The following is a 23,085-nucleotide window of genomic DNA, read 5'->3' as shown; positions in this document are numbered from 1 at the left end:
AAATTAAAATATTATTAATTTGAAAAATATGTATCAATTATTTTTTACAATATTAGTTACAAATATATGATTATTAATTAATATATTTTCAAGAAACAATGTGCTATTAAATAACTAATTTAATATCATTTATAAAGGCACTTATTTTTTAAATATTAATTTTAAAATTTTTATAATTAAATTTTATTTTTAAGTTAAACTAACTGCGTAATTACACTTGTGCAACTAAACAACACACTTATAATTACACTGTAATTACATTATGACAAACAAACAGATGGTTGTAATTATAATATTGTGTAATTACTAGACTGTGCAATAATTAGCCTAGTTTTTACACCAATTCCAATTACCAGGTGGCTTTCCAAATAGACCCTTGGTCCAGAACGGATCAACATTGTCGCAATTGGAAAGCAATGACCCGCAACTTATATTTGAAAGAAAGGTGTAAGTCGTCCCTACCGAATAAGGGAAAACAAAAGATAGGAAAATTGGATTCTGAAAAGGCAAAGAAAAATAGTAGTACTATGAAAAGGAAATATTCCAATTAAAAGTGACTTCAATTCTTGCCTTTTATAATTTTTCCTATGTCCAGGATTATACACAAAGATAAAGGTAAATACTGTAGTGTTATGGTTAGTAGCTCACTGTCAAAGTCTAATGTCTAACCTGTTTGAGCAAACAAATTATGATTGATTAAGTCTTAGATTAGTTAAAAACTTTTAGCTTTCCTATTCTTGGTTTTTTTTGTTGATTTTGTCGACGAGATGGTTAATACTGCCTTTTCATTTACCTTGTCAAGGAGTAATGAAGTTCGGCACACAGGAAGTTGTGTAATCAAAAGTTACTCCCTCCACTCATTTTTATTTATCCACTTTGAACTTTTTACGCTGTTGAAGAAATAATAAATGAACTGCATAATTTATCAATGTACCTATATTAATTGGTGCATATTCTTATTGGATTTCAAAAATGATTTGAAGTGAGTAATTAATACTATGGGTAAAATAGGGAAAAATAAATTGTCTTATCTTGATATGCTAAAAGTGACAAGTAAAAGTGAAAATCTATTTTTGGAATATTGGACAAATAAAAGTGAACGGAGAGAGTACCTAATTTTTTTCATAACCATGTGATATTAGGAATACACTGGCCACGTACGGTCCATTTAAGAGGAAGCATTTCCTAATAGGGTTCTTTCATTCACCGTCCTCGCACCTGAGACCTCTAGTTTAGGGTAACAGGATTCCATCCTTCTTACCACGGAGATGGAGCTACAATATCAAGTACGTGTTTGAACGAACCCAATAACTCTTGCTTAGATTCAATATTTATATTAAAAACTTAATTAAATATTTAATTACTAATCCAATAATTAAAATGAGCTTTGGATTTAGAATCCATATATGTATATTACTAAATCTTGTCTATTCTCTTGTAGGATGAGAAGTTAATTAAATACTCCCTGCGTTTCAAATTATATGTTATTTTTTTTGTTTTACACAGCTCTTAAGAAAAATTAATTAGGAGGAATATTTGACTAACTTTATCCTTATTTATTTTTAAGTTATTATCCCTTCTTCATTAAATGCTTACTATATTTATGTGTAATCTTCATTAATAACAAAATTCTACTTAGGTTAAAATAAAAAGAAATAATTAATTGTGCATTAAAAATCTAAAACGACATATAATTTAAAATATTTATTTTAATAATCACGATAAATAATTTGAGACGGGAGAGTAGCACTTAGCAGAGTGAGGACCGAAAGATTAAAAACCAAATGTTCGCATATCTACCCAAATTGGAGAACTCAAAGTAACAAAAAGTTGAAAGTTTCGTTCTGCCAGAAAAAAAAAAAAAACAAAAACAAATGTCGTACTTTAGATTTAATATTTTCAATAGGTACAAGCATGGTAAATAGTTATGTTATCCACACGTCAACGTTGAGAAATGAAATATTACTATACTTTCCCGGTTGGCTATCCCTATCACATGTTAATTAGTGTAATTTATGTTGAACTATAGTCGATAAATACAGATTCTAAGGGGTGGTTTGGTACATGGTATTAGCTGAGATATTCCAGCACTAACTGTGAGATTAATTTTGTACCATATTTGGTAGAAGGTATAAATTTATGATAAATTTAAAGATGGAGATATCCCATCTTATCTCATTAATATTGGGATTATTTTATCCCATCTCCTAGATGGGATAAATTAGTCCTAAGTGATGAGATAAATTAGTCCCAAGATTATAATCTTGGGATAATTTTATCTACATACCAAACGACCCCTAAAAGTAGCACTTAGCTCAACTTTATTGTCCTCATCAATCATAAATGGTAGCTTTTCCTAGAAGACGAAAATAAAGCAAGTAAAGCTATTATCTGGATCGGACCAATTTTATTTCTCTTTCCTATTTTTAATAACAAAAAATAGTGATGGAGCATTCTTTCTTACTACTATTTGAAAACACCTCGCCAAAACATTCGAAATAAAATAAAAATGGTCAGAGTAGGGATTTCATGTTATAACGTGGATACAATTATCGTTTGAAGTTTTAATAGTTAAGTTTCAATATAGGGATAATAGTCAAAATACCCCCCAACGTTTGACCAAAATCCAACTACACACATAACTGCGGCGGTCCCATTACCTCCAACAAATTTTCCACCCCCGATGATCAAAAATGACCCTTTTTCTTGATGTAAGCGTCCGATATATTGACAACGATTAAATTCTGTTGACTTGTACAGCGCTACCACGCGTCCATTACACGTCATCATCGTCTTCATTAGGAGTTGGAAAAAAAAAATCACACCAAATCAACTCAAAAAAATCTCTCAATTTTCCATACTCTATTTTTAGTAAGGATCCAAAACCCATAACCAATCTCTCCTTCATCTTCATCAACATTATCATCATCATCATCATCATCTTCATTAGAAGTTGAAAAAAAAAAATCACACCAACTTCCTCAAATCTAATCCAACAAATCCAAATATGAAAGGAAGCTTCCTAACACCTAATAGAACAAAGTTCATCCATTAATTTGATCAAACAATGAAGAATTTAAATAAACCCATTTGGTGTTCTTCATAGCTTTCTCCAAATTCCAAGAATGGAGTTTAATTTTCTCCCAATATCAACTCAAAGAATTAGTGCTTAAACAACTCCAACCAAGCAACAAGTAGCAACTCCAAACAAGCAACTTCCAATCAGATTTTCTTTAACAACATTAGATTTTTCAACTTTTTTTTTTTTTCCAGATTTTTCCTTTTTTTTTTTCTTCAGATTTTTCGTTTTTTTTCCTTCAGATTTTCGTTTATGGTGGAAAGTTGTTCTTTAACAAGTTGTTGGGAATCATATGTGGATTTTCTTGGTTGATTTTTGTTTATAATGGATATTATTTTGACAAAAAAAATGGAGATGGATACCAAAACATCCAAATCTTCACTTGGCAACTTACACTTCAAACTCATAGACGATCTTTAATTTCCCTATGCAATCGGAAGAAACCACGGGATTATTGTGGTACTGTTCAGTGGTGGTATGAAAGGAAAATGGGTTTTGTGTTTAGGGCTTGTTTGGCTGTGATTGAGAAAAAAATGAGAAGTTGGGCTAAAAAATGAGAAGTTGGGTGTAAAAATGGAGGAATTTAAATATATCTATGTGGCATCATATGTGACCTTAGTTGAGTCCAAAACACGTCGGATGCATTTTTGAAGGCCATCACGCGCCAATCGTGGCGGTGTATTCACGTTCTGCCACATCGCCAAGAAAAAGGGGCATTTTAATCTTGAAAAAATTTGTCCAGGGGGGTAATAGGACCAACAAAAAGGTTAGGTGTGTAGTTGGCATTTTGGTCAAACATTGGGGGTATTTTGACTATTATCCCTTTCAATATACATTCTGCACATGGAGATTTGAGGGAAATCTCTATCTTTTATTTTTCCCAACGTGTATCTAATGGTGCAATTGAAAAATTATACTGCAAATAGAATAAAAATTTAAAAATTGAATCTCTTGATAGAAGAGGACGTTACTTTAAGTAGTGCGATAGAGGAAGTTTAAATAATTTTAGGTCACAAGTTTAAATAATAGGTGCAGGTGTTCATCTTTTTTCTTTTTTTTTTTTAGATCCCTTGTTAGAATTCCTGGCTCTACTAATGTATCCTTCTTCCTCCAAATTTTCTTTGTTTTCTTTTTCTTTCTGTTTTATCAATAAAAATAAAAGCACTTTTTGTGTTTTTGTTTTGAAAAAGAAAATAGTAAGCAAGTTGGTTAGGTGCAAGCTTAACTATAACAGGAAAAAGTGCCAACCAAAACTGGCAATTACTGGATTTAAATTTCAAAACGAAAAAGCTGAAACATTCGCATAGACCAGAACTTGACGTTAAAAAACGGAAAAGGAAATATATTTCCTGAAAGGTTCACACAATGGGAAGATAATTAGAATATCGATCTGGTAGGCTGGTAGTTGGATACTTTTCAATTTTTTGCGCGTTCGAATTGTGTGTGTTAAGTGACAAAATCTTACGCATGTTTTACACGAATAAATCACACACTTTCAATTAGTTAGAACAAGAAAAATATACTCCAAGAAAGAGAAGAAAACTTCCAGGAAATTTCAGATCAGTAGTTTGGTTCTGTTTGGCTTGTACCTACCCTTTTGACTTGCCACGTTTTCATTCAATTTTTTTTTTTTTTGGTTAAAAATATCCATTCAATTATTTCAAGCCAAAGCCATTCTAATATTATGTATTGGTTGACAACCTCCCTCAACATTTTTCTTTTGAGAATGTAAACTTTAAAAGCGTTTGTGTTACTTTTAAGTAGGCGTTTGGACATGCGAGATGAAATCATGAGATGAAATCAGCGTTTGGACATGCGATTTCATCTCATAAGATGAAATCTAAAATCATCCAAAAAGGCATGATTTGGGATTTGAAATCATGATTTCAAAAAATATAAATGTAAAATTTGACCCATACGTTTATATTTTGTAATTAAAAAAAAACCCATAAGTTGGTAGATATATTTACCAATCATGTTTACCAATCATTTGTATTAAATATTAATATGCAAGTTGGTAAAATATATTTATCAATCTTGTTTACCATGTGGGAGGATTATATTAAAGAGTAGTTACATTACTATTCATGTTAAATTTTCCTTTTATTGAACTAAAGTTTGATCAATTGATGTTGTATTTTTAGAAAGGCCTTCTAGTAGCGTATTAATTTTATTATGAACTATGATTTACTCATTTGGTAAGATTGTATGAGAATTGAAATTTTTTTTATGGTTTTCACAACTTGTGGGGTTTTTATGTTGGCAATATACATCAAACCCCCCCCCCCCCCGAACTATACCCGAAAAGTCGATATCACACCTAAACTATACGAACGACCTATTACACACCTAATATATGAAAAAGTGATATTTTTTACTCCCTGAGAGCTGATGTGGCACAATATTTAAAAAAAAAAAAAAAAGAGAGGCGCGTTTTAATTATATATTATTTATTTTTCCTATTTTTTAATTGTGAAATTCAATTTTTTTTAAACTCCCCACCACACCCCTCATTTTCCCCACCCACCCCTTCTCCTCCACCTTCCCACCAACCCCAAAGGGCGAGTTCATGCAATTCTTCATTGTTGCCCGTTGAAGGGCCGTCCGTGCAATTTCTTCGCCCGTTGAAGGGCGCGCCGTCGTGTACAATTTCTTCATCCCCACCCCTCACAACCCCCTATCATCATCTTAAACCCACCCCTACCACCACCGCGGGGAAAAATCCCCACACCCACCACCACCCATTTGCAATTCACATTCACTCATTCCATGTAAATTTACTTGAATTAAATCTCTCGTCCTACCAAATACGTGCTCTCTTTCAATGACAAAAGCAACTAAATTCCAAGCTAGTTAAATAATGATATGAAATCTCAAATACCATTTGCACAGTTGCACTCTATTTAGATCTATTTTATGCCAATTTGTGAGGGTTTTCCGGTGGTAGTGATGGTTTTAGGTGGTTTTTTGTGGTGAATTTTCCAGTGGTTGACAAATGGAAACGGGTGATGGGATGAACAATAGTGTTGGGGTTTTTGGTGGTTAAGGTGGAGATGGTGAAGGGTATGTTCTGAATATCGAAGAAGATGGGTGGTGACGGGATGGCTTAAAGGTGGTTTGGGTGGAGATAGGTTATTTTAAAATTTGTAAAGGAGATGGTGGTTTGTTGGTCGGGAGAGAGTGTTAATTGGCGATGGTAGCGGTGAACATTTTGGGTTGGTGCGGTGGTGGTGTGACGGAGATTAGTGGGTGAAGGTGATGGAAAAAAATGAAGAAGATCGGAAAAAATGAAAGCTCAACGAAAAATATTGAAATTCTTTTGTTTTAGGAAAATATTAAAGCTCATTAGAAACAATGGTGGTTTATGCAATAAGAAATGTTGTGAGTAGGGATGAAGAAGAAAGGGAGGGTAAGATAATCCCGGGGGAGGAGGGGAAGGAAAAAAAAATATAAAATTAAAATTAAAATTAAAAATTGACGTGGCTATAGTCATACAACTCTCGAGGGGATAAAAAATATCACTTTTTCATATATTAGGTGTGTAATAGATAGTTTACCGACGTGACTGTTATCGACTTTTCGGAGTTCGGGGGGGGGGGGGTTGATGATGTTTTTATTGATGTGGGGAGAGAGTGTGTACACTCTCCCCCATTTTGTTAAGTTTTCCTAAATTTTTTTTTTTTAACACTTTCTGTCATACAACTCTCAGGCACACGCCTTTTTTCTCTTCTTTTTTTCATTTTTTGAATCTCAAAAAAAATTCTCCAGAAAGAATGTCAGCCAAAAAATATCATTTAGTTGGTTTTTTCATTACATATTAGGTGTGTAATAGGTCGTTCGTTAATAAGTGAATTTGGTGTGATATCGACTTTTCGCAATATTATAGTTCGGTAATTTAATTTGATGTATATTTTGCCTTTTTATGTTTATAAAAAAAAGCGTAAGCTTAAATAAATTCAAATTACATAGTTCAAACATGATGCTGATAAGAACAAAAGGTTACCGACACTTTTAATGAAGACTATAAATGGTCGTGATTTCATCTCATGAGATGAAATCATGTCCAAACGGCTCTTAAGTTTTCCCGAACATGTTTGAAGAAATGTACTACTTAAACACTTCTGTAATAACTTTGTAAAGAGTTCTAACAAAAAATAATTAAAACAACAGCCATTTTAGCCCCCCTATGATTTTTTTTAACACACGCCTTTTTCTCTTTTCTTTTTTATTTTGCAATTTTTATAGTTTCAACTTTTAATTATTAAAAAAAAAAATTCTCGAAAGAATGTCTAAACGAACTAATTCATATTCATATATTTTATTTAGTTGGTTAATAATTACAAATTTATATGTCAAAAGAGATTAAACGTGGTTAGTAGTAGTCGTAATTGCGCTTAATGAGCCGATTTGTCTCTGAATTCTTTTTCAATGTATTGCTTTAGACTTTTAATGCTTAAATAATGATGAAACACAACCCCACAGAAATTTTTGTTTGACATCTCTCTCAATCTTCCACGCTATTAACAACGTACTTAATAAGTGACCATGTTGTGTATGATACTGAAAATAATACTCATGTAACGAAGAAATCACACAGCAATATTGGACAACTGTGAGTCTAAGATAATCCCGAATAATGTTAAAAAATAGATTTTATTTTGCGAAGATATTGAATTATAATGTCAACATTTTAGCTTTTTTGCTGAAACGGGATATTTATTCTCAGGATCTTTTGTCGAATTATATAAAAAATAATTTTCTTTCCAAAATAAATTTAAATATCAGAAAAAGGGTAAATCCAATTCTAAAATGGCAACGGGAGGCACGTCTTTATGGAGCAATGCAAATTAAATTGGTGCATAGACTTTCACATGGCTATAGTATTCTGATTAAATAGTAGAGTCAATCATTCAATAGCCTGCTGATAAGAACGAAAAGGTAATCACAACATTTTAGGTGGCCATATAAGGGTGGTCGTTGAGTATCATTTGGGAATAGAGATAAAAGTATCATCATCATTACAAATAGTCAATAAGTAATCGATGTAACACGTACATAATGCTTTTGCATTACGAGTACTTCATTGACAAATCAGTAATCGACTTTAAGTATTGCTTGATTAAGATCTTATTAGTATATTATATTGTCTTTTAATATGTTGTATTTCTTAAAAGAGTATATATCCATATAAGTTATACTTATATAAGTATATATAGTATATATATTAAGTATATGTATATATAGTATATATGTATATTTATTTTAGTCAATTAGTAATAAAAATATGACATAATTTATATTTAGTATATATAGTATATATGTATATATAAGTTAAATATATATCATATATATATTTATATATTAATACATATATAATTTCTATATATATATAACTTAATATATATATGATATATATTAGTTATATATATACCTATATATATTAAGTATATATTAGATTAAAAGTATATATTTCAGTTATACCTATATATTATATATAGTATATATATATATATATACATCCACATATTTAGTATATATAGTATATATGTATATATATTAAGTTATACATATATTTAGTATATATATTCGTTATATATATATAAGTATATCAAACACTTTTAATTATAAAGTTGTATAACATATGTAAATATATGAAATACTATAATATATATATATAATACAAAAAATAAAAAAAAAAATTTTAAACACTCCAAACCGGACCGGTTTGAGTTTAAGCGTATTAGTATTTTAGTTAGTATTTAATTTTCTTTAATGTGATACTATTTCAGTTATCAAAAGTTAATTTGACCAATCTTCAAAATTAAAATCAAGGCCAATTCAATATTTTAAAATTAAAATTTTGACACAATGTTAAATATTTCTATGATTTATTTTAAACCTCAAATTTTAAAAAATAAACTACAATCAATCAAACACCCTCATATTGAAACCTAGTAATTTTAGTTAGTATTTTAATTTTCTTTAATGTGATACTATTTAGCTTATCAAAGTTAATTTGACCAATCTTCAAAATTTGATCAATATTTTAAAATTAAAATTTTGACACAATGTTAAAAAACACACATATTAGGACGAACATAGAGAGTATCAAATTCTATTTCACTCTTAATTTGTTAAACGTCTCACTCAAATAATAAGAAAATTAAAGAAGAGTAATAAATAATTCCTTATTTTTAAAATGTCAGATATGCGAAAACGAATGTAGTTTGATAACTGATTGTTCTTTTAGAGAAAAAATGAAATAAATAATTTACTGAAAAAATGAGTCTGAATAGTCATCACTCTTGTCCGCGGCTCTTATATTCTTAGGAAAACTCAAAGTAGAATTAATTGGAGGGAGAGAATTCAAAAACGGAGGATTAGGCCCACGTGAATTGCTACTCGAAATGACAAACTTGCAACTATAAGCGAGACAAAGAAAGTAAATCCCCCCAATATCTTTTTACATTATTCTTTTTGGAATCATCTATTTTTATTATTGAATTATGAGCAGTAGTTAGACTAATAATAATTCTTAATATCTTCTATCCAAAAATAAAAAATTCGATTCTTATGAATCACATTCTTTTTCTTTGTTTCCTTAACCTACCACGACCCTAAACTATTTTTAAAAAATTAAAAGTAAATACTCTATATTTCAGCTTATATAAAACATCTTGGTACGCGTTATGAACCCGTAAGAAAAAGCCAAATCTCATATAACAAATTATTTGCAATAATACTAACCTTTTTACGTAGGACCCACTTTTCTCCATTACAAATTACGATAAACTTGGTATTCAAAGCCCCCACAATTTTCATATGATATAAGTTTGCTCTCTGCTCTCGGGGTATTCAACAATTGTCCATTCCTTGTCAAAGCGTGACGCTAAGGCACGCCCTTTGTTTTTTCTCTCCCCTTTTACTTCACTCTCTCTTTCTCTCTGTGTATTTTCTTCTCCTCCTTGTAATGACTGTTTTCTAGATTCTTGAGTTTTTTTTATTTTTTTCTTTTTCCCTCCTGTAAGCGATGGGTTCATGTGCTTCAGTGCATAAAGACTCAAAATCAGCAATGAAGTTCCGTCTTGTTTTTTCATCTAAAACTGACAATCTTGTAAGTCCGTCACCCATCAAAGATAAACCACTGGATAACGATGAAATCAAAATCCCTGATCCTCAACTCAAACCTCAACGTTCACTGGTACTTCCCAAAACCAGTTTTAGCGACTATGGTACGATCTTCTTGCTTTATCTTGTCGTTTTACTGTAGCATTAATTTTCTTGGATTTCTATTTTTATGTTCTATGACTTTTTTTTTTTTGTGGTTTTCTGGTGAAAAAACTGGTATATTTATGCTTTTCATTTGAAACTCTACTTTTTTCTCAAGACAAATTTTTCAGTTAGTCTGATGATTCGCTAGTTTCTTTGCTATAAAAATAATTGTTTGTCCTGAATCAGTTTCTTGTTTGTCTGGTTTTGTTATGTTTAAGAAAATTATAGAGATGTTCTGTTTGATCGGAATGACATGATTAACACAATTTCCTGTTTCAAATTAGTTGCTAATGAAACTGAGATTTAACTGTTTTGATAAGAAAAAAGTTAAAGTTTGTGGCGTGAAGATTACAATTTTAATAATTTTAGTATGTTCTTTGAATTAAAAAGGAGTATTTTCTTTTTCTATTTAGTCTGCTGTCCATTCCTTTGTGCAGTTAGGAAAGATTGACTAACGAGCTATTGTTAAAAGTTAAAATCATGTGTAATGCCAAAATTCTCTTATTGGTGGGCCATCTGCAGCACATGTTGTCGTGGCACTACAATTTTTTAGTTTTCTAGAGACGACCTCTCAGGAAGACCAAAAAAAAAAAAAAAAGAAAGACACCCTGTAGCTTAATGTGAATAATTCAATTGAAAAGTTATTTTCATTGTTCTTTACACTATCCAGATGGGTTTGTCATTATAAAAATAGTTGCCGGATGTATTATACGTGTATGATTAATGTATACCGATTACGAAAGTTAAACAGTGAATCAGGCTGGCTTTATCTATGCAAGCAGTGCTAATCTCACTATTGAGATTGACATATCTAATTTTGTTTAATTCAGAGCCTTTTCTTGAATATTTTGCTGGTAATAGCACTCTCTCTGTTCAAAATAAATTTCTTTTGTGTACCTTAAGCCAATGACAAAATGTAGTCCAGCTTTTCACTGTAAACACCTAATGCCCAGGGGCGGAGTTAGGAGTTCAATTCTATGGGTTTAATTTTAAGATTATTAGCATTGAACCCATTATATTTTTAAAGTTATGAGTTCATATCTACTATTTATTGCAATTTTAGTGAATTTTTACACATAAATTTATACTTTGGATTGGAAGTTAGGGGTTCAATTGAACCCATAACCATAGTTTAGTTTGCTAACAGAAGTTTGTAACTAGTTCTGGTTTCTTGCTTATTTGAGATGGATGTATCTATTTCGAATGTGATGTTTTCTTATTGTGGTTGAATAATAATGAAAAGGACAAGATCTATGTTTTCTTTCAGTTTTTTCTTTTGTTGCTCTAGTATGCTCAAACTGATTTCATGAAATAGAGTCCACATTGCTAGTATGCCTGGTGTCTATAGATAAATTGTGATCAAGTTATTGTGCATCGTCGTTATAATTTGTAACTTTTGATACATTTTATCTTTTCTAATAGCCTGAAGCATTCCTTTGTTTAGGTAGCAAGGAGGAGACCTTCTTTGATTCCCAGGCCTGGTTGGAGTCAGATTGTGACGACGACTTCTTTAGTGTGAAAGGAGGTGAGACAGACCTTCAATAACCGATGCTCTTTCCATATTCGCCCTCCATCTTTTTGCTTGTGTTATTATATTCATAAACTTGAAAATGCCCTATAATGCATTTAACTGAATCACTTGTAATGACTGACAAGTCAATTTTAGAAGAATAGGAATCAACGCAATCTGGTATTGAAGGTACTTGGAGTTTTTAGTTCAAGAAAAGTGCAATACCAATGCAAAGTTATTGCTACGAAAGGATCAAAATGTTAGGAGCACATTCTATTTAAACTCGTCATCATCATCTATTCTTATATTTTCTGTCTTACTTAAATGCAGATTTTACACCGTCACTCGGAAATACTCCTTCGCGTGGAAATACACCTGTTCATCGGGGTATGTTGGCTGGTAATATGTTAGGTAATCGAACCCCTTTTGTAGAAAGACCTCCTACTTCATTACCACAATCTTCTCCAAGACACAAGAGGAAGAATTTACTTGAGCTTTTCAAAGAATCAAGAAACCGGAATGCCAATGAGCAAGGTGCTGAAGACAACAAAAACGGACTGGCTGCTGATCTACCTAAATCTACATTGAGCACACCTTATGTGCCGGTGTCTAGTGGCAAGAGAACCCCCACAAGAAAGTTCAAAAGTGAGCCCACATCGCCGAGGTCAGCACAGTGTTGTCTTCCCAGGTTGCGCTCAACTGGCAGCTTTAGGGAAAGGAGGAAGAGTATGAGCCCTCCTGCACATAGCGTTGCTTAATAACTAAAACCTGGCTTTGATAAGTTCTCTCTCTATGTATGTGCAAGTGCACCAGGAATTGTGCACCTCTTTAGATATGCAACTTGACCATCAGTATCCAACTGAACCTGAGGGCCATAAGATCGGGTGTGCGTTGGCACACACTTGTGTATAAAGTTATAAAGAACGGCTTTGTTAATAAATTAACGAGGACATAGTCCGTTTATGTATATGTTTCTTCTTCATTCCTCAGTGATCTGATTCACATCTCTCTTCTATTTTTTGTTTGCCTTCATAAAAACACATCTGCTGAGAGGTGGTTTAACCCGGAAAAAAAAAATCCCCTTAACTCAGTGCCCTAATATCCAACAACCAAATCATCCTCGCCTAACCTCCAGTCATTAGGTTACTTATAATGAAACTCGGACCTAACTTATTCCCAAAAACTAGCTCATGAGGTGAAGATTGCCAAAACCATATAAAGACCAATTTTCCATCACCACACTGACGTGGAAACTCAACATAAAAGGAACCTAATTTTGTTATTATTTAGTAAAACTTTGCATTGTTGTACATATGGTGGGACTTTCCTTTCTGCAGGAAACTTCGATTTTGGAATTTAAGGCTAGATATAAGTATGAAGGAGACTAGAGATTGTTCATTTCCTTGAACAAGTAACATAGTAGAGATGGCATTTTTCTAAGCCTCTTAAAGGGCTAAAGAGCCCAAGGCTAACTGGACAGACCTGGCCGAGGCGCAGGACAGTGAAAACTCAGAGGGCAAGAATTGCCCTTCTTTTGGGGTGGTCTTTAAATTTTGCCCTTCATATTTGAAATGTTTAAATTTTGCCCTTCGGCTAACACCCATAGGTTCCAGGTTCGAACCACGCGGTCAAAATTTTAAAAAAAAAATTCGCAAGGCGGTTTAAATTTCGCCTTATCACAAAGTGACATACACTTGTTAAGGAATTACATTTTATGCGGACCGGCATACTAAATCCCTATGGGCCAGACTTGGCATAAGTATGTCGGGTCCGGCATAACTTTGATAATTCCTTCACAAAGTTATGCCGGTGGGGGCTATACTTTTAATGGGCAAACTTTTATGGGACCCGGCATAACTTTGTGAAGGAATTATCAAAGTTATGCCGGAATTTATACTTATGCCAAGTACGCCCGTAAGCGCATAAGTATCGGGTCCAGATAATCCTTTGATAATTCCTTCACAAAGTTATGCGGTGGGGCATACTTTTAATGGGCAAACTTTTATGCCGGACCAAGCATAACTTTATGAAGGAATTATCAAAGTTATGCGGACCCTTAAGATACTTATGCCAAGTCCGCCTATTAAGGCATAAGTATGCCGGGTCCGGCATAACTTTGGTAATTCCTTAACAAAAGTATGTCGGGTCCGGCATAGCGAAATTTAAACTTGCCTTGCGAATTTTTTTTAAAATTTTGACTGCGCGTGGGTTCGAACCTGAACCATGGGTGTTAATGCGAAGGGCAAATTTTAAAGATTTCAAATACGGGCAAAAATTTAAAGACCACCCTAAACGAAGGGCACTCCGCGCAAAAAATGAAACTCGAAGGCTTTAGTCATTTTTGAGGCCCAAAAAAGCTCACGTCCATCGTGGCCCAGGGTGTCGAATGGAAGGGTTGGACATAAATCATTTTATTCGCGGATTGTCCTTCTTTTAGGGTGGTCTTTAATTTTTTCCCCTCAAATTGGTGGTCTTTAATTTTTGTCCTTCCCCTAATATCCCAAGGTTCTGCGTTCGAACCCCAGCTCAATAAAAAAAAAGGGGAATTTCGCAAGGCAGAGGTTTGAATTCGCAAGGCAGAATTTTGCCTTCAAAACTCTGTCTTGCGATTTATTTATTTTTAATTTTTGACTGAACGAGGGTTCGAACCTGAAATCAAGGGATTTTTAGTGAAGGGCAAAAATTAAAGATCAACAATTTGAGGGACAAAAATTAAAGACCAACCCCAGCGAAGGGCAATCCTCCAAATTTCCCGACAGAATTTAGGCGGGTCAAAAAGGATCAGTTAATAAATGGACGAGTTATTGACCTGCCCAAAAGTTGCTTGGACTGAAATAGGCTAAGAAGTGGGCCATAAACTAATTCGCCCAATTCTTATTATATTTTAATTTCTTTGTTTCTACATTTATAATTTTATTACCTAAAACATCAGATTCTTCCATATTATTGCTATATATGAGATATCAAATAAAAAAATATTTTAAATATTTTTTTTGAAAGTATTTTAACGAGATTTTTCATTAGTCAATTTGGGTTACCCAGTGGGTTGAGCGGATCATACTTTCATTGCCAATTTGCACAATTGTCCTTCATACGGACTGGTCTTTAATTTCTGCCCCTCAATTCGCTAGTCTTTAATTTTTTCCCTTTGCTTATAAAGGTGGTCGAAAATACTCCGAGGTTTTGGGTTCGAAACCCAGCAAAGTCGAAAATAATAGTAATAGTTTCGGAAGGTATTCTATGAACTAATGCCTATTCGGGCGAAGTTACATAGAACCTATACCGAAGATGACAGACTTTGCCTTGTAAGACAAACTTTTAGTTATGCCTTAAGGCAAAGTCTGTCGCATAAAGCAGACTTTTTGCAAAAGCCTTTCCTTGCATTATTTATTTATTTATTTATTTATTTTACTGAGCGAGGGTTCAAACTTAGAACCTCTAGGGTATTTTTGGCTGCCTTTTTAAGTGAAGGCCAAAAATTAAAGACTACCTCAAAAGAAGGACAATCTGCGCAAAAAAAAAAAAAAGTACTTTTATGGGCTAATTTTGCAAGTCACGATAAAGGGAAAAGGTTTCATTTATGATCCTAAGTTAAAAAAGGAGGGGAGAAAACATAAATAGATAGTTTTTAAAAAAATTATTACATATACATGGCAGCATTAATTGATTATCAGTTATGGTACATAAAATATTAACTCAAATAGCAGATTCTAATACAGAGAACCTATATTTAAGTTAAATGAGATATCATTACCATGTTCCTTATAATTTAAATTGCTCAATTGAAATCGAACACGTTTTTTTTTTTTTTTTTCAGTTTTACTGAAAAGGATTTCTGAATTTACTCTTTTTTAAGTAAAGGGATTTGAACGGAGTAAAAAGATCCAAAGTTCATTATGACATTTCCCATTATTTTTTCTAACGTTATCGTTACTATCAATGTTATTAACCTATAATTGTGATTGTGGTTTTATATTTGGGAACGTTTCGGGACGTGAAGTGTGTTGTACTTATAATTACATACATAACCATATCAAACGGATTCCATATGCTCATGTATGCTTGCTCTGACGTGGGACATTTAATTTGCCCATTGCAGTGTTATCCCAACTTCGTTTCCTTTTTCTTTCTTGTTATATTTTGTTTCCCCCACCTAATAAGAAAGTTGGGACATACGGGCTGCCCATAAAACTTGGGACAGTTAGAGCCACGCAACAACCAAATATGTTCTAGGATTTAAGTTGAGTACCTTGACGTTGTAACTTTTTTAACATAATTAGTTCACGTGATAAGAAGTTAATCACCATTTATACTGAATTATCAATTGGTATACCCCTCAACTTTGTGATTTAGAGCAAATACACCTCTCCTTACAAAAGTGGTGTATATATCTGTCATTCTTGAATTCTGAAATGATGCAAATATACCCTTGTCATTACAAAATGGTGCAAATATACCCCTGTCGTTACAAAATGGTGCAAATATACCCCTGATGTTACAAAATAGTGCAAATATACCCTTTTAGCTGACGAGATTAAAAAAAAAAAATCATTTAGTTTTTTTTTTGGTCATGTGACTTTAAAAAAAAAAAAAAAGTTACCGATTTTTTTTTTTGAGTAGACATACTTTTCTAAAGCCACATAGCAATTTTTTCTGGTGGGTCGGGTCTGGTTTGCCTAAAAAAGTGGGTAGACTTATTTTTTTTTTTAAAGGGGGGGAGATATCTTTTTAAGCGAACCAGGACACGACACACTAGGGAAAAAATTACCATGTGGCTTCGAGTAAAAATATGTCTATTAAAAAAAAAAATAGGTAGACTTTTTTTAAAGTCACGTGACATTTTTTTTAATTAAAAAACAACCTAAATAATTATTTTCTTAAAATCGCGTCAGCGAAAAGGAAATATTTCCACTATTTTGTAACGACAGGGGTATACTTACGTCATTTTGTAGTGACAGGGTTATATATACACCACATTTGTAACGAGGGATATATCTGCTCTAAATCGCAAAGTTGAGGGGGTATTTTTGCACCTTTTCCTATCAATTAATGCTTTTCAAAACATTTTATTTATTTATTTACCAACTTCTAAGTGACCATTGTATCTGTAAATATTTTGTACTCCGTGCATATAATTTAAACACTAGTATTTTCTATTCTTTGCTAGGTAGGATGCTAAACCAAAGGAACGTTCAAATCCAGTCCCACTTGGTCACGTTCAAATCCAGTCCCACTTGGTCACTATCTTCAAAAGCCATCACATTATACTTTAGCGTCCGGATGACATATTATATTTAAAATTTCAATGGGTTGTTTTTCCTTTTTTGCCGTTTGCTTGTTTAAATAGCAATGGGGTGCTAAGTTGTTGTGCGAAGGTCCAATTGAAGAAAGAAAACGGTGAAAAAGTCAGCATGTACAAAGAGCATAAAAAATTAGCTTAGTGGAAGCAGTAAAGGTTATAAAATCTCGTTGAACGGTTATCACAAGATGATTCGATGTAGATGCTATTTCCTAAACAAGTGGAACCCCTAACAAGTTGCAATTACTTATACCTGTTTTGGAGATTTAGCTGGATTTAAGGCGCATATCCAAAGATCACAACTATAATATACCCATTATTAGGCACTATTATAGAAGGAGCCAAATAGATAAGTAACATGTGCAACAAAATGAGTCCCATATTCTCGCAAGTGCTGCCAATTGTAATCCATCCCAGATAATCCCTACACAAGTTGAGTAAATTAGCTTCAAAATTTGTTTACAGTAATTCGTTGAGCTTCAACATCAAGAAAACAACCCCATTCCTGACTGACGTTCTACATAGATTATCTTGCAACGCATAAAACATCCAAATATAGTGGGCTCCAACACCCATTCCTCCAAAATTCTCAATTCTCACTAGAGAAACTGACTCGAGAAAGCAAAGTGACAAACTCTCCACGCCGTTTCGAAAATCAAGAAATCAGAAACAAGATTGTCCACTTAGTTGGCAAGTCGAGAGAACAAATTAAACTAAAGAAGAAATCGTTTTCCCACCTTCTCTATCTCTTTTCTTTCCGTCTATAAATATTTTACATCACTTTCAAAGCCCAACACCTCAACGTCTAAACTTAAGAAAATTGATTGGCACAAGCAGAATGACGCTGCATAGATTGTCAAATTTAGGCTTTTTGGGCTTTGTGACATTAATAATCTTAGTGTTTGAGTCTCATCCAACATTTGGGTCGAGCATGAGAGGTTTTCTTGGCGTTGTTACTAATGAAAATGGCCTGAATGCTGCAACGCAAAGTGCAATGTGCGCTACATCTGTGACTATTCATGGTTATAAGTGCCAGGAATATGAGGTAATTAAATTTCCTTGATTTCAGTCCCTCTGACTAGCTCCCCTGTTTTTTGCCACATTAGAAGGGCTTTGTTCACCGGATTAAACAATGAATGTTACGTGTTCTTTCTTTTTTTTTTTTTTTTTTTTTTTTTTTTTTTGTTTGGATTTTACATGTGTTTCTTCAATTTATGATTTTTCAGGTGACTACTGATGATGGATATATACTAAGTGTGCAAAGAATTCCGGAAGGCCGTGTTGGTGGTGGTGGGCAGAATAGGCAGCCAGTTTTATTGCAGCATGGAGTATTGGTGGTAAGCATGCATGTTGGACAATAACTTAAGGAAAAAAAAAAACTATATTATTCCAATATCGTCTATCATGTTAGACAAAAAAGAAAAAAGAAAAAAAAAGAAGCTAAATGTGAAAACATATCTGAGTCTATTTAGTACCATGAAATTCTCTAATCGTGCGGTTATTATTATTTTTTTCTCAAACCAAGACCTGTGAATTTCAAAAACTACGACTTTGGTCTGATTTAGAGAGCATTATTCATTTTTAGTTGCAAATAATTTATTTATTTCTAATTTAATCCATCATTAGATTTACAAGTTACATCATGATATTTACACAAAAGCTCGTTTTTGTTCTTCGTACGAGTACATGACTCGTAGGGATTAGGGAAATACTGTGGCATCTAGCAAGGTTTTGTCATGTTTTAACGATTCAATCCGGCATTTCATTTCCCGTAATTGTTTGTTTTTTCGCATCTAAAAACTGATGTTACATGTGATCTATAATGTACCACCAGTTTTTATCTATCAATGAGGGATCCTCACCTTAAACAGTTAGTAATTATTTGGTCTCATTGAATGGTTATAGTTGTAACGTCTGGAACATAGGGATGGGCAGGGGCGGATTTAGAGGCTGCCCAGGGTGTTCACCCGAACACCCTCGGCAAAAAATTACAGTGTATGTATAAGGTAGATTTTTTGTGTTTATGTAAATATATTAACTTCTGAACACCCTGAACAAATGCAAAAGATTAACTCAAGTGGTTCAGGGTGTTCAAATTGAATCTAGCATCCTAGGTTCAAATGTCGATCTAGTATATCTAGTAGAAAACTTTGCTTCGCTCTTATCCTAAAAATTATAAGATGTTCTAGTTAAGTCGGCCGTACGTCTGTACCTTAAGCCACGTAATGATGCATGAAATTCCTCATTTGTCTCAATCCCATGGAATTTAGACAAAGCAGATACTGAGATATACATGGGCTGGCTTATTGGCCGTTTGCGCAGCTGCTCACGAGAAGGTAACTTACAAAATGCTCCTTTATATGCTTGTAGGTATATTAAAAAAAGTTTTTGTATCAGCATTAATCAAGACGTGGCCCGGTGATCAATAAATAAAAGTGATGAGATAGCCAAGTTTCAATTACAATATCGACACTTTGTAATTTATTTTTATGTATGTCTAAAACAAAATTAGTCGATGTCTATGTTGATTGAAGATAGCACATATATTGGTAAAATAGTTGAGGTGAACTAAACCTAGCCCAATCTTTGTGAATCCGCAAAACATTGCAAGTTGTTTCCGGCGGGAATAGGTTTTGCTTAGAAGAGGCAAAACTTGTCTTTGAGTAAATACGACAGATTTACTATTCCAAAACGAATACAAAATATGGACACGTATGATTAACAGTGCTGACAGAAATTGTCGATTGTGGAGGAAGAGTTAAACAAATTTAATTTGGATGTTTTGCAGGACGGAGTAACGTGGCTAATGAATTCACCAGAACAATCACTAGCAATGATTTTAGCAGACAGCGGCTTTGATGTTTGGATTGCCAACACCAGAGGAACACGATACAGCCAGCGCCATGTCAATCTTGATCCTAATAATCCGGTATCTCCTTCAAATCCTCCTTAATCAATAACACATTCTTAATCTTTAAAACTAGTTCTATAATTCTTAATAAGTTAATTCTATAATTTTTAATATAATATATCTTATGAGTCTAAATTCTGGTACACAGGACTACTGGAATTGGTCATGGGATGATCTTGTAGTCCATGACTTACCCACTGTCATCAACCTTGTCTACAAACAAACTGGACAGAAAACTCACTACGTGGGCCATTCATTGGTAGGTTCAGAATAAAAAATCATTTCAACATTCTCTGGTACTATAACTTATAAACTAATTATATGAATGTATTATGAAATTATTATTATAGGGAACTTTGGTAGCTTTGGCATCATTCTCAGAAGGAATACAAACAGACAAGATAAAATCAGCAGCTTTGCTCAGCCCAATCGCTTACTTGAGCCATATGACCACTGCACTTGGTGTGGTTGCAGCCAAATCCTTTGTTGGCGAGGTAATTAAGTGCAAAATTAGAATCTTTTTTTAATTCTTTATAATTAAACTTGATGGCGATAATTATATATGTGTGCTTATATCAACAGATCACTACTATATTCGGTCTTGCTGAATTTAATCCATTAAGGTAATCACTTATGACTAGCTACAACTTATTTTTGTTTCTCTCTATCTTCTCAATTGATGACATTCTTTTCTTTTCTTTTTTCCAGTCCGCCTGTGTCTAATTTTGTCAAGGCCTTGTGTCTTCAGCCTGGGGTTGATTGTTATGACTTCCTGACTGCAATTACCGGTACTAATCTAATTACTAATTCGACCTATTCTTCGGTAATTGACGAAGTCATTTGCATTTGCCGTCACAATAATTAAAAGCTTAATTACTTTCCACGTGGTTACAGGGAAAAATTGTTGTCTAAATGCCTCCACGGTCGATTTATTCTTGAAGAACGCGCCTCAACCCACATCAACCAAGAACTTTGTGCATTTAGCTCAAAGTAAGTCTCTTCAATAATATAAGTGTATGGTCATTAAACTTTATCGATTACAATAATAAAGTCACAATAGTACTTTTATAGCACAGTAAAGTAATTTGACTTTGTTCACTATAACATTAGTCACTAAAATTATCCACTATATTAGTAAAATCACAAAGTTATTTTTTGTCCTATTGAATTGACTGTAACTATACAAATTATAATAGTAAAACCATAATTTATTCACCCTTTATAATAACAAGACCCACCATCAAGGTCATTTTATTTTGTTGACCCAAAAAAAGATCATTTTATTTCCATCCTGAGTAAAAGTTTTTTCACTTTATTGTTATAGTGGGTAAATTACAAAAAACAAAAAAAAGTTTTGCAATTTTACTGTTATAGTGAATAAAATTAAATTACTTTACTAGCTTTGTGAAGCCACCGTTACACAGAGTAAAGTTCAATGATAAATACGTGAAATCAATCCCTAATCATAGAGCTTAACAATTTCATTAGTCATGTTGCTACTTATTTCAATTAACTACAATCATTAATTAAATGCAGCTGCTAGAGATGGAATCCTAAGGAAATACGACTATGGGAGAACCAGTTACAATTTGGCACATTATGGTGAGGCTAAACCTCCACAATATAATTTGGCAAATATCCCTCGAGACCTTCCCCTATTTCTCAGCTATGGAGGCCAAGATGCTCTATCTGATTCTAAAGATGTGGAGACGTTACTCGATTACCTCAAATTCCACGACGTGGACAAATTACATGTTCAATATGTCAAGGAATATGCTCATGCTGATTTTATTATGGGAATTACTGCTAAAGATATTGTCTTTAACCAGATTGTCACCTTCTTTAGAAACCAACACTAAGCTATTGATTATTGATGGAGTTTTTGTATTGTACTAGGTCATTTTGCATGCTCAAGTGTTATGAAATTATAAGAATTTTAAATAGCAAATTCTATCTACTATTTTCTTAATGAGTGCGTCAAAATCTTAAATAACAAATAAAAAGGATCAGAGGAAGGAGTAACAAAGACCAACTCCTTCCATGAGCAGAGATTGTTGAATTCATTTTATTACTTCAAATATGAATCTATCGAGTCCGGAGCCAAAATGGCTTGTTTTTTGAGCTTATAGCTCAAAAGAGAATACCTTTTTTTTTTATATCAAAATGGGTATTTCGTCGGTTATCCAACGAAATACCCATGACTACTGTTCCGGTCCGGTAGCGAAAGTTGCATTTCGCTACACTTGTAGCGAAATGTAACAAATAATATTTTTTTTTTTTTGTATTTCGTTGGACTACCAACGAAATAGGATAATTTTTTTTTTTTTTTTGTATTTCGTTGGTAAAAAAACGAATTTAATTTTTTTTTTATTTCGTTCATACAAAAACGAAATATGAAAATATATATATATATATATATATATATATATATATATATATATATATATATATATATATATTTTGTATTTCGTTGGTAAAAAAATGAATTTAATTTTTTTTTTTATTTCGTTCATACAAAAATGAAATATGATTTTTTTTTTTTTTTTTTTTTTTTTTTTGTATTTCGTTGGTAGTCCAACGAAATAGGATAATTTTTTTTTTTTTTTTTGTATTTCGTTTATAAAAAAACGAAATAAATATTTTTAATTTTTTTTTTTTTGTATTTCGTTGGTATATGAACGAAATAGGATAAAACATTTTTTTTTTTTTTGTATTTCGTTTATATAAAAACGAAATAGGAATATATATTTGTATTTCATTCATATACCAATGAAATAGGATAAATTTTTTTTTTTTTTATATTTCATTTATATAAAAACGAAATAGGAAAATAATTTTTTTTTTCGTTTATATACCAACAAAATGTTTTGTTCCATTTCGCAGGTATATAACGAAAAAACCCCTTTTTTTTTACCGATTTTCTGCTCTCCATATCGCTATGGTTTTAATTTTACTTTTTTTGTTCATTTCGTTGGTTCAATCCTTTCGACGAGCATTGCATAGTTGTCAAAATA

General features: G+C 32.6%; 2 protein-coding genes across 2 annotated transcripts; both read left to right on the top strand.

The window, feature by feature from the left end:
• The first annotated feature begins 9,888 nt into the window (after positions 1-9,888).
• Positions 9,889-12,828, top strand: LOC132045939 (uncharacterized protein At3g27210-like). The gene is made up of 3 exons (XM_059436511.1): positions 9,889-10,311; positions 11,796-11,876; positions 12,192-12,828. The coding sequence occupies exons 1-3, from the start codon at positions 10,110-10,112 to the stop codon at positions 12,617-12,619; spliced, it is 711 nt and encodes a 236-aa protein (XP_059292494.1). The 5' UTR covers positions 9,889-10,109; the 3' UTR covers positions 12,620-12,828.
• Positions 12,829-17,727: 4,899 nt separating this feature from the next.
• LOC132048217 (triacylglycerol lipase 2-like) lies at positions 17,728-21,934 on the top strand. The gene is made up of 9 exons (XM_059439127.1): positions 17,728-18,205; positions 18,387-18,497; positions 19,949-20,089; positions 20,220-20,330; positions 20,422-20,565; positions 20,654-20,694; positions 20,780-20,859; positions 20,966-21,061; positions 21,608-21,934. Exons 1-9 carry the CDS (start codon positions 17,999-18,001, stop codon positions 21,928-21,930), a joined length of 1,254 nt encoding a protein of 417 aa, XP_059295110.1. The 5' UTR covers positions 17,728-17,998; the 3' UTR covers positions 21,931-21,934.
• The last annotated feature ends 1,151 nt before the right edge of the window (positions 21,935-23,085 follow it).

The sequence above is a fragment of the Lycium ferocissimum genome, chromosome 2 (assembly GCF_029784015.1).
Source record: "Lycium ferocissimum isolate CSIRO_LF1 chromosome 2, AGI_CSIRO_Lferr_CH_V1, whole genome shotgun sequence".
Lineage (NCBI taxonomy): Eukaryota > Viridiplantae > Streptophyta > Magnoliopsida > Solanales > Solanaceae > Lycium > Lycium ferocissimum.
This window is presented reverse-complemented; position numbering and strand designations above follow the sequence as displayed.

Excerpts from the sequence above, each read along its gene's own strand:
- LOC132045939 (XM_059436511.1), top strand. The coding sequence starts at position 10,110 with ATGGGTTCATGTGCTTCAGTGCATAAAGACTCAAAATCAGCAATGAAG. Across the intron at positions 10,312-11,795 it reads AACCAGTTTTAGCGACTATG|GTAGCAAGGAGGAGACCTTC; the intron begins GTACGATCTTCT and ends TCCTTTGTTTAG. Across the intron at positions 11,877-12,191 it reads CTTCTTTAGTGTGAAAGGAG|ATTTTACACCGTCACTCGGA; the intron begins GTGAGACAGACC and ends ACTTAAATGCAG.
- LOC132048217 (XM_059439127.1), top strand. The coding sequence starts at position 17,999 with ATGACGCTGCATAGATTGTCAAATTTAGGCTTTTTGGGCTTTGTGACA. Across the intron at positions 20,331-20,421 it reads ACTACGTGGGCCATTCATTG|GGAACTTTGGTAGCTTTGGC; the intron begins GTAGGTTCAGAA and ends TTATTATTATAG. Across the intron at positions 20,566-20,653 it reads CCAAATCCTTTGTTGGCGAG|ATCACTACTATATTCGGTCT; the intron begins GTAATTAAGTGC and ends TTATATCAACAG.